This window comes from Neodiprion pinetum, chromosome 4 (genome assembly GCF_021155775.2).
Source record: "Neodiprion pinetum isolate iyNeoPine1 chromosome 4, iyNeoPine1.2, whole genome shotgun sequence".
Classification (NCBI taxonomy): Eukaryota; Metazoa; Arthropoda; class Insecta; order Hymenoptera; family Diprionidae; genus Neodiprion; species Neodiprion pinetum.
The window spans coordinates 27,114,285-27,126,199 of record NC_060235.2 but is presented as its reverse complement, the minus strand read 5'-3'; the positions used below and the strand labels follow the sequence as shown (position 1 = coordinate 27,126,199).

Here is an 11,915-nt window from a genome sequence, read left to right as displayed (position 1 = left end):
CAAAAGATATAAACTCCACTTTTCCTAGACTCACTCGATTGTTCGCACTATTTTCTGACCAAAAATTTCATCAATTCAGTCCCCAAGTGGAACTACCATCTTTTAATTCCAAAGTATGGATATATGTACACCATAGAAACGATACTCACACTTAAAAAATAATATTCTGAGTCGTTATAATTAAATATTACTATTTTATTATTAATGTTGTTACTACTATTTTTATAATAATTATTGTTATGATTTAAAATTATTATTCATTCGTCCACCTGGCCTATAGTCGTCTAATAGACACTTCATAGTTACTATAATATTATCCATTATGGAATATATCTCCTTATAAAATATGATTTCATTAAAATCATGTCACATACAGAACTAGATAGTACCGCTTGAAATTATTTACCTGCATTTGAAAATAAGATAAATGCCCCAGAAGCAATTCGCGATGATTAGTCAAGACTGATTGGAAGAAAATGGACAGCAATATTGAAAATCACGGTTTTAACATGTTGGCGAAATTGTAATTATACATTTTCTACAATCACTCTTAATGAATAGAGTTTAATGTAAATAGTTGTCTAATTTCTGTATGAATATGATAATCTACCAAATAAATAATTGGTGGTGCAAATTTTATTCTCCTATATGTTTGTATCGATTTGGTTTTAGTATTACATGCGAATCTACAAATAATGTTAGCAAAATTACCGACCTTGTCATTTTTATTGGGGACAATTTCTACTTTGCATAGATTCAAAAGACAACATTTAATTCTCCAATTTTTTACTTTCGTTATAAATCTTTTGTATAATGTCTGAGAAAGTACACCTAATCGATTGGAAATTAGCAGCGATAAGGGTTAAGGTTGTTATTTATTAAAACTTTACGATATACGTATCGATACGAAGTATTCAACTTGTACTTACTTTCTTACTTTTAAAATTAGAACAAAATGCAAGTTTATCTCTAGCTACTTCATGGGGCATTTATTTGATTTAATTTCAGATGAATAATCAATCACTATCTAACTCTGTTTGACGATTAATTTAAATTATGTTTACATCGTGTAATAATAATCCATGCCTCAATACGGGCAAAATTTTCATAGTCTTTCGATATAATAAAATTAAATTACCCAGAAATCTGGGTAGAGACATGGTAACAGTGTAGAATTTGATGCAAAAATGCTACCTTGATCATTAACTTTAAACATCTTGCAAACGTCGAAATATCATTCGAAATGAAAATATACGAAATGAGAACTTATTTGGTGAATGGTGTTTGTGTACTAGATATTTCTCTGAAAATTCATCTTCACACGAAAATTTTTTCCTTCAAGATAAGCTTTACATAAACGCGTCAGTGTCATGTGTCCGTGTAATGTCATGTACGAATATATGGAATATACAAAAATGCCATTCGAGTATTCATTTGCTTTTGCAATCACTTATAGATTTCCAGCTAAAAAATATTTGAACGATTTTTTATCCAATGAGCACAGGAAGTGTACTAATAAATTTTGCTTTACAACACTGATCTGACCGATATTGCAGTACTTTAAGAAGACAAATAAATGCAGTTACTGAAAAATACGTACATCTCAGTCATTTGGGAGAATTCGTATTATCAAGTTCAGTCGGTTCTGTGATGCTAGAAAAAACATTTTTTTTTACAACTTCAGCAACAATAAAATTCGTAGTCGCGAAATATGGTTTCATAGTTCCGACATTTATCAACGTATACGGCAAATATTTCAAACGAAGATGACTGGTGCGTATTTATTCATTCCCTTATTTGCATCAATGAATTTTGTTCTTCGTCTATAGAAGCGTACCAAACTTCAAAGCACGAATTTTTCTAATTGATTGAGAAGAGCGTATTTTCTACTGACTACGCGTATTTTCTAATGGACCTGGGAATCAATATTCATTATGATTGAACTCTAGTACGCAATTAGCGTAAATGCGAGAGCTGTGTTTCTGCGAAAATTCAGTCGAATCGGTGAGACAAAGAAGATGTTATACGCTTCAAGGAAAAGAGAGGACGATAGTAAAGAATCTATTACGAGATCTGTTGGAGTATAAAAATTTACTCATAGGAACACACTCGCACGATTTCAAATAGTAGGTTTACAATTAGCTTTTGTCGAGACAGCAATTTTCAATGCGACGAAAAGCTATTTCTACCATGACATTTTTATTTCAAAACTATGTAGCTGGTTATTAGTAAATTTTCGCTTGATTCAAATATTGTTGATTCGGAATTAAACAAAAAAAAATGTTATATAGGTAACATTATGTTTACCATTTCTAACATTATTCAGCTATTTATAATTACGCATTATTATTAGTTATTATTATTTATTTATTATTAATTAATTTATTATTATTATTATATTGGACATTTAACAATAAAAAACTGTTGAATTTGAGAATTCTTAAACCATCAATATTTTGGTACCTAGCCAAGTGAATGTAAGCATAATTTTTCACTTGTAAAATAAAGGTAAATAAGATAAAGATGAATTTGTTCTGCTTTCAGTCAACCAAATTAAAATATGTCATTTCGATAACCTCATGAAATTCTGGCTTTGTACCAAATTGCTTTCCTTACGTAATATGGCAGTATCGGCATGATATTTTTTCAGTTCCATATTTTCTAACCGAATGTCAGATTTTTTAAATACGAAACAAAAAAAAAAAAAATTTTTGTATTACCACCGAATGAAGAAAAATTCAACACAAGCAAATATCGGTGATCAAGTGTTAACATTAAATATTACACAATAATTATACGTAGATATAAAACGATGTCCTACCGATATTGGTAGCCATCGCAGCCGAACTGAGAAGGAAAAATGTGTGTACAAGTTAGTTAGTCCTAAAATCAATAAATAGTTCAGTTACTTGATAAATTTTTAGTAATTAATTACATACAGTAATAATAGTTGTAACATAATTAAAACTTATGGCAACACGTGTTCTTTCCTTGATTATAATTATGTGCGCTGTTAGCTTGTCTAGAGCGTCTTACGGTTGCTTGTTACATATACATTATCATGAATATTTTAGTCATCGATTGGAAAACATTTCTCATCCAGTTTCGAACACAAAACAATCGTAATTACTTATTTTTATATCGATTGTACTGACCCGTCGGGACATTCACAAATATTTCGAGATATTCTAAACATTCTTCAACGAACATATCGTTCTTTATTTATTTCAGTTGTTGGTTAACTTTATTAGAGGTACGAATGTCAGAAGAGGAGTCGGAAAGTAGATAAGTTTAGTCAGTTGCCATTTTTCCAGCTAGTCTAAGTGGCTCTTTATGTGATTTATTCATTCACATGTTTCTTTTGATGAGATTACATTCCATTGGTCATTACAGTGTTTTCATAGTAAATACTAAAGTATCTTTCACGTTTTCGCTTGTGCGGTAGACACAATTTAAGAAGTATATTTGGTTCTGTTACGCTAAGGTACTATCAACGGTTCAGTTCAGCGTTTTTCACTTCTAAGATTGTATGTCTCATACAGATATTAAAATGTAGGTGACTCTGAACTGCGTCATTGACATTGTTAGTCGCGCATGCGTTTCACTATTGGACAATAATAATTAAATGCATCTCTCTTTATATATTAATTTCTATATGTGTACTACACGTTTTGCTGTTACTGGTGGTTGGCAAATATTTTTGTAAATCGGGCTACAGCCGAATGCGAATTTAGCTGAATTTTATGACTGATAGCACTTGCATTACGTAACATGACAGCATGAACTGTGACAAAACACATCTTCATTTATCACTGTTAAATTCGCTCACTTTCAATATTTATTATATTGCCTAATGCAATAATTAGTTGTCTAACGATTTAGAATGGATTTTACGGTTAATCTCATGGTCAAAAATAGCTAAGGTATGAGTTGTACAAGATGTACGCCACATAATGTCTAGATTTGTTGATCTTCTTGGGAAACGAATAACGTATGCATTAATTATACACTTTCAACACGTCTGGGGTAGTTTGAAATTGATCAATTTGTGTCTGGCATGATGGATTTGGAATTGTTAAAACAACAATCAGTATACTTGTACGACATATGTGATTATTTATGTACAAATTATAAAAAAGATTGATACTTAAAAATCTGTTCGTCACCATACGCTGATTAATTTGTTCCTACATCATTGTTTGGCATTGAAAGGCAAACTAATAAAAATTATTTGATACCATAATTATACTGAGAATGTGGTTCAATTGCTCGATACGGAGTATGCATTATGAGAAAATTACATAAAAATATAGGGAACGTAACAAAACCAAATTCTATACATCTTGATTTACAGCAGAATTTGTTCATGCAGCTGACAGTGTATAACTGTGATGATTGAAGTATTGTATCTACAGCAAAATACTTGAAACTGAAATATACAAATTCCATTCATTCTCCAATCTGGATTAGTATTCAAATAAAATAGAAATATTAACTGCGGTTACATACTTTTAGCCATGGTGTTTCGATAGCAAATTGCACAAAAAAATATTATGTATGCCAATTTCTTTAAAGTCATTGCAATACTCATAGTAAAAATTGACCAATCATTTCATAAATATTTGAACAAATAAATTTGGACTCAAATTCGTAACTTTGAACGCTCTTTTCGATGGCTACATACTCTTTTTTAAAGGCATGAAAATCATTTTTACGTGTGAATTCAATATTTGATACTCTTGAAGGAGGAATTCGTATATCGTGTCAAGTCTATTGAACACTGCTTGTACGTGAATGTAGCCATTGCCAAGAGGAATCTATTATTGTTCAAATAGGCGTCAAAAATTTTGGAGTAGTTACATAAATGAAAGAAAATTTCAATTTATAATTGTTTAACTCCATCCCTAACATAAGCGCGCTGTCTCAACGAGCATTGGAATAGTTTGGAACTTCCAATTATGAATTTTTTGTTGATACAGTGTCAAGATTGTTTTACGTACTGACGAGTGTAATTGCCAATTAGTCAGTATCTATCTTGAGGCTGTAAAGGGTATGAATCAGTTTCTAGACAACCAGTGCTCTAAGCATAAAACTCTCGGTTATGGTGTGGTGCTCCTGGTTTTGGATATGCTTGGGCTGCGGGAGATCGACGCGGTTCATCCAGAGCGTAAGATCCTTCGTCCTTCTTACGCATTCTGTATACAATGAACATTACCACTAAGATTGCGCAAAGTAGTCCAACAACTGCGCCTCCAATAACAGCTGTAACAAAGAAAATTCAATCAGAAAATAAGACAATGTCTTCGATACTTGTTACTTTTAGTTTTCTTCTCTTTTGTTTCTTTAATGAATTAAATACTGCAATTTTTTTAATGTAATACCAGCATCTTCTTACAATAAAGGCTACTATATCCATACTTCAACTTCTATCATAACTAACTTAGGTGCATTGTCTTTGACGCAATTTGTTCGCACTATGTTCACACCAATTTCGTCATAAGTGGCTATTGTTGATCATTCAACGATCAGTAAGTATATGAATATTAAATCACTAACCAGACATTTTATATATCACAGTACAATGCGTCGTTCGACAGGTACAATAGCCTGTGATTCAGGCAACTAAGCACTCTGCACGTCTCGTCTTGAGTGTCATTTAGGCTAGATTAGATAAGTTAGGTAATATCTTACCGAAATAAGTCTGTGATTCTTGCGCTCTAAGTAAGTATAGTGTGAGATAGGAGCACTGCTCCTAATCATTAATTACCCTTTAAAGTTGCTGCATTCTTTTATGAGACCATTTCACAGTATGCATTGACTGCTTTCCAAGTTTTGATTTCAATAAATAATGTTGCATTTTTAGTACCTCAGGCATTTTCATTCAGACACTGCTGTTTCGTAATTACATTTTCAATTAGTATCTTGTAAGTCCAAAACCCTTCTCCTTATGTCTTTTTCAAGGAAATTTCTAAGGATCGTTGTTAACTATTTCTGATATTAGGATGAACTTGATCTGGGCGTTTTCACCAAATACAGTGCAGTGAAATTATCACACCTTCGGAGTAAAAACAGAGATATTTTACCTCAAAATACTGGCATTTAAAGAATACTCTCCCTAATAACCGTAAGCATTCACTCAAATACAGAAATATATGATGTATAAAATATAACAAGCGAAGTGATTTTGAAAACTTTTTTCTCTACAACTCTCCTCCGAAGTCTTGAATTCACTAGGTAACGAGCGGTGGGTCAAACAGTTTTTTGTGTTGTAACACATCATACGTGAGAATCTTGATATGAGGAAACCGTAAAAGATGGTAATAATTGCAAAAGCTTACCAGCCAAGACGCCAGGTTGTGCAAAGAAGGAACTTGCACGGTCTTCCTGCTTAGGATTCATGTCAGGGCCGCTACTGTCTCCGGTGTCTTCGTCGTGGTCGTATTCGCCCGCAGGCTCATTCACATCAACTCCGGTATCTGGTTTGTTTACTGTCTCAATGACAGGCTGAAAGGGGAATAAAATTTAAAGCCTATATTTAGTATTGGTAGCATACGAAAAAAGTGTATAATAAATAGTACGTTTGGGCTAAAGATATGTAAAGTATCTACGTGTAGACACAGGTTATTCAAAGGCTCCAAAATTTGAAATATCTATACTTAAAGAATTGCTGTCACGAATCTGCAGCAAGAGAAAATTTTTATTTCGTCAAGAGTCGGCTATTGATCACTTGTAACGTAATATTTTGGTTTCATACGAAAGTTTTCATTCAATACTCACAGATGCAAGTATAAATCTAACACACTAGACTATTTCAAATTTGTTTTTTAAAATTTTTTTCCGAGATCCCGCCAGAAACGCAGTAAAGCTTGGTCTCCCAGAAAGGCTACGCCGAAGAATAGGTCTGCGAACGAAATCTAAGAGGTGTCGCACAGCGATTTTGTATCTGCCACCGTGATGGAATAATCAATTTAATATTGAACTTCAATACATGAAAATATCTTGACAAGCATGCCTTCTTTGAATGATAGATCTTCGCGAAGCCTGAATAAATGATCAAATTGTTATATTATTAAAGATAATAAACGATATTGACGATTAACTTATTGAAGATTCATTTCATTTTCTCAACATCAACTCTAATTTGTGGGAAATAGACGAGAGTTATTTCAGATATTCAGACTTATTAAAAACTCTGTAGGTTGTTCACGACATTGCAAAGAGAGGATTAACTTTGATCGAAAAGTATAAGACTGATTCAACAAAAAATGTAGAGACAAAATAATGTAGTTTCCAAATCGTTCAGAATTATCGTATATTACATTCCAATTGCAGTAACATAAATATTTAATAAATTAACTACCATGAAATTTTACATAACTAATTACAGACTATCCGGGTTTTTTTTCCCCCTTTAATTATTCAATATGTGACGATTTAATCATTCATTCAGGTGTCATGGAGGAAAAATTAATCAAAGACGATATTATTGCCGAGATATTTCAATATATTATAGTTTGACATTATAATAACTATTTAAGCCAGATGTGGTCTGTCTGAGAGATTGAAACTTACTTTTTATACAGCAAGTACAAAAAAAATTAAATTAAAAAAAAAAAAAAAAATTAAAAAAAAAAAAAACAACAACCTACTACACATACATCTATATCTGCCATGCCTTTACAGAGAAAGTAATGTGCAGCTTTTGAACTCAATTGTCAAGTTGAATAACTCACCTGATTTGTTTTGACGACGGTATCTTCGATGTAAGGGGCCTTTGTTTCAACCTTCTTTGGCACTGTTTCTTTTCTCGGTGGGATGAATGCTGAAATGTATAAATTTTGATTCAACACGATATCAATTTTAAAAATTGGCTTGACGATAAGCAACTTTATATGTTATACCAAAATACTCATGGTATATCTTATGATATTATTAGGTTTATATCGATATGCATAGGCTTTAGAAGAAAATATCGAATTTCTCAGTGCAACAAAGAAAAATCAGCCTACATAAAGTTTTACCCAAAAATTTGCAACGATTTCAATGCACATAACAGCAGTATTTCAATGAAATTTTCATGTTAAGTAAACTAGTCCGCTTGTGTATGTGATTCTTATTACACTTATTCAGACGTGAATATTGCGTAAAAAAATAAGAATTTAGTGATGCGTCATTTTACTCCTTATTAATTCTAAGAATACGTACATAATACAAATATGACTAGTTTTTACCGATCGCGTAAAGTGTCACTTACTTTGATATAATCATATAATCAAAGCTTACATATTACTGACGCGAAAAAAATCGACGGTAGCGCAATTTTACGTAGAATACCAAATACAATCATCCAAAGAATTTTCAGTTTCACGCAACAACAACGCCAGAGAATGCATTTATGTACTTCAACTATCAACAACTGTGGGAATACATTTTGTGGTGTTATTGGTGTGTCAAATAAGACATTCTTTGCACGTGGAATTTTGCTGCTCAGTATTTTTCACATCAGTTCGTGAAGTAGGCTTTGATACCAGTAAAAATGAGTGATACTTATCCATTCTTGACAATAATTATAGTGTAATTTCGGTAGAACTTTGCTATTTAAATTTTGCTTGAATGTTGAAAGCTGCGATTTTGTAATTTGAGAAAAATATTGAAACAGTGCAAACTCATTGTCAGTCCCTATACAGTTTAAAAAAAGTGCACACACACACTCATTTTGTTACGACTCGATGTCTCTAGATCTGTTGGGTTTAGGCAATTATAGAACAAAAGTCTCGAAAAACTACGAAAAATTTGTTGGATTACGGCACACAAATTCCTGACAACGAGTAAAAAGATGAATACCAAATCAGGAATTTTCTTTGCACTTTTGCTCCTCCTTTCCGTTAATATCGGTTTCAATTGTGTCTCGTATACTTCAGATTCGCGACACGATCTGATTCCGTATCAGTCCGCTCGCATTCGTCATTAGCCACGTTTTCCTGTCCACGTACTTCTCAGCTGTTGAGTCAACATGTGCGCCGGTCCATGCTGGCTGAGTTATTTCTCGGTATGTAATGAGTCGAACGGAAGATCGTAACGTTTACAGGAAGCATTCCAAGATTTGTAATTAACGTTATAACTTTATAAGATCATCGGCTGGATGGTATTTCTTTTATAATGCCACTTATTTAGGCGTGAATGCCGAGTACGGAAAAGCGTTGAAATTGTATTTCAATTTACAGTACGTCGCAGTTAAGGATGCTGGTTTGTACAGTCTAGTGAAAAAGTTGGTCGAATAAGAAAACAATGAAATCAGAGTTAGAAAGTTGAACTTGGGCCAATTGAATTTTATTAAAAAGTTTCTTCTTCATGTAAACAAAATTTAGAAAATGCAAATTCAAGTAAATAGTCCAGTCGGGATAGACATAAAAATAGCCTTAAATGGAAATTCGAATGTCTATCTCGACTGGACTTTATTACATTAAATATGAGGAATTTGACAAAGACCAGTTAAAATTATGTATAAACCGTCCTATTTTTACGGGCCGAGGGACTTTTGTATCATACGCACTTCCGAGCAATATTTCATACCTGGGAGACTTTTCCGGACCTTGTAATAAGTAATTCCAAGTTTAATTATACGCATCACAGCACTATTTTTATGCAAAAGTTACGGCAGGTAAACTGTGTTCTAAATTATGACTGACATTCACAGCTCTAATACTTTAACTTTACTGGCATAAATATTTCTTGAGAATAGTGCTATGAAATTTTACTCTTCATTACTTATAAAATTTCGGAAAGTCCTTCAGCTATGGCTATTGTGGCTGCACGAAAATCGCTCGGTCGGTAAAGAGCTTTGCGGCATCTCACGCTCGACCAAAGCGTGCCATACACATCGTGCCTCGTAACTCGCGGATGGTAAGTCCGTTTGGCAGTGTTCTGCGTAAAAAATGAAGATCATCATATATACCTATATGTGAAATTTCTGTGTCATCCATCTTGACAAAGTCATGATGCAACAAAGCTTGCAAATTTACTGATTTGGGATATACATAAATTTCTCCTTGGTTCGGATTGACGCAAAACTTGGAAATCGGGGGTTTCGTAGGTTGCCGATTACGGAGGTCAAGTAAAAAAAATTTTTTTGGAGCTTATCTTTAAATGAATAAATTTTGATTCTGTACATCGAATAATAATCAAAATCTTCATTTATTACTTATAAAGTTTGCTTTTGTCTTTTTTCCGTAGATAAATAAGTCTTGGAGTTTTTGGTTGATAGCATAAACAGCAGGTAGCAGCACGTTGAAATAAAAAGCAAACCTTATTCAATAAAACTATTTTTTTCTTCTATTAGTTACGTGACAGAAATCAAAATCTGAAATCTAGAACCGAGACTCAAAATTCGTGTTGAGCGATGTTGTGATTCTGAACTAGAAATTCAATATGGTGGATGAAAATACAAGAAGTCAATTTATTTTAATGAAAGTCGATTATGCCCTCGGAGTTTCTGACGTCACTCATTACGAATCCGAAATCTTAGTTTGTAAATTCGAAATGGCTGATTTTGTATACCTGCTATTTTGAATTTTTTAATTTCGAGTTCAAACACGCAATCAACCACCCAAAAAACTTTCGCGTATAATCGAGTTTCATCCAAATCAATTGACTCTTTCCATTTTCGTCTCCCGTACTGGATCCGCTATTTCACGTTACCAAATTTTTAGTTTAGAATCATATAAATATAGTGATCTTAGAAATACCCAAATGGGCGAGCGAGATTTGCTGCATTATAGTTTCGTCAATCAACCATCATCACAGTGAAAATTGTACTTCAAAACGTATCCTCATTTCTTTCAGGGATAACTAAGTCCATGTCGAAATCTAGTATAGCATCGCTTCAAAGGTGAAAGACTATATTTGAAACGTATTTACCTTCGCCTTTAACACCAAGCAAATATGGACTGCATTTGATACTAAATTTTTATCGTAACGAAGAAAAAATTTGCATATCTTATCCCAAGTCTCGATAAAAATAAGACCTTCAACTTCGAAATGAGACAGAGAAATCGACGCTATTTCAGCTATCTTCAAAGCATGTGAGTGGGCTAAAAGGGTTCAAGGCCCAAGTCTTACATCTGCCGTCTTCACCATCCTCATCGTCAGGACCAAGCCCACTTCCGGAGGCTTCGAGATCGTCGCGAACTTCACCGCCCCCGCGACCTGATCCTTCGAATTCCCCTTGATCTTCCAAGTAAATGTCGTCGTCTAGGTATGAATTGTACGACACGCTCCCCGCCGACCTTTCTTTGCTGCTCTGCTGTTGTTGATCCTTCTGTACGGGAAAAGAAAAAAAGACAAAAATATAGATATCCGAAGGGATCCTTCAGAATGCGCCAGGTATAAAATACCTGTCGGCTAAAATATACTAAGAGAAGATATTATGAATGAACTTTTATTATTGAGAATTGTTATCTCTTCTTACGAACAAGGGACAATTTCTCACGAGTGCTTACATAGCTGTAATTTGTACTATTACGTGGAAAAATGAATGGTCAATAGTTATATTACTACATAAGTCACCACATCTGATGTATTTGTGAGACACAAAAGATGTCAATACCTATAGGGATTGTATGAAAAATATGCATCGGAAAGTTGTTCCTAATAAACTTATATCTTTATTGTTAGATTATATAACCTAAATTTTGGTGACCTGCGAGAAAAAGCAAATACTATTTAAAATATGTCACGCCAAACATTCATGATCCTCGAAACAAAATGTTCACAGGAGCGCAAAAATTATTCGCGCTATAAATTTTTAGGAACCTTTAAAGAATAGCATAGAATGCCAGCACATTAAGTTGAGGAGTGAAAACATTAGCGAATAAAAATTGAGTCGTAAAAAATGAATTTTGGAAGTCGATTAATGT

General features: G+C 33.2%; 1 protein-coding gene across 3 annotated transcripts in view; it reads right to left on the bottom strand.

The window, feature by feature from the left end:
• Positions 1-2,074: 2,074 nt before the first annotated feature.
• The window catches only part of Sdc (Syndecan), a 101,456-nt gene continuing 91,615 nt past the window's right edge, over positions 2,075-11,915 (bottom strand). The window contains exons 2-5 of one of the 3 annotated variants that reach the window (XM_046619850.1): positions 11,119-11,317; positions 7,734-7,822; positions 6,339-6,504; positions 2,075-5,262 (exon numbers count right to left, since the gene is read on the bottom strand). In XM_046619850.1, the coding sequence (XP_046475806.1) occupies positions 5,081-5,262; positions 6,339-6,504; positions 7,734-7,822; positions 11,119-11,317 (636 nt within the window). In that variant the 3' untranslated portion in view covers positions 2,075-5,080. Of the gene's footprint in view, positions 5,263-6,338; positions 6,505-7,733; positions 7,823-8,844; positions 8,992-11,118; positions 11,318-11,915 lie in introns of those variants that run through there. The other 2 variants (XM_046619852.2, XM_046619851.2) reach the window with 2 other exon arrangements.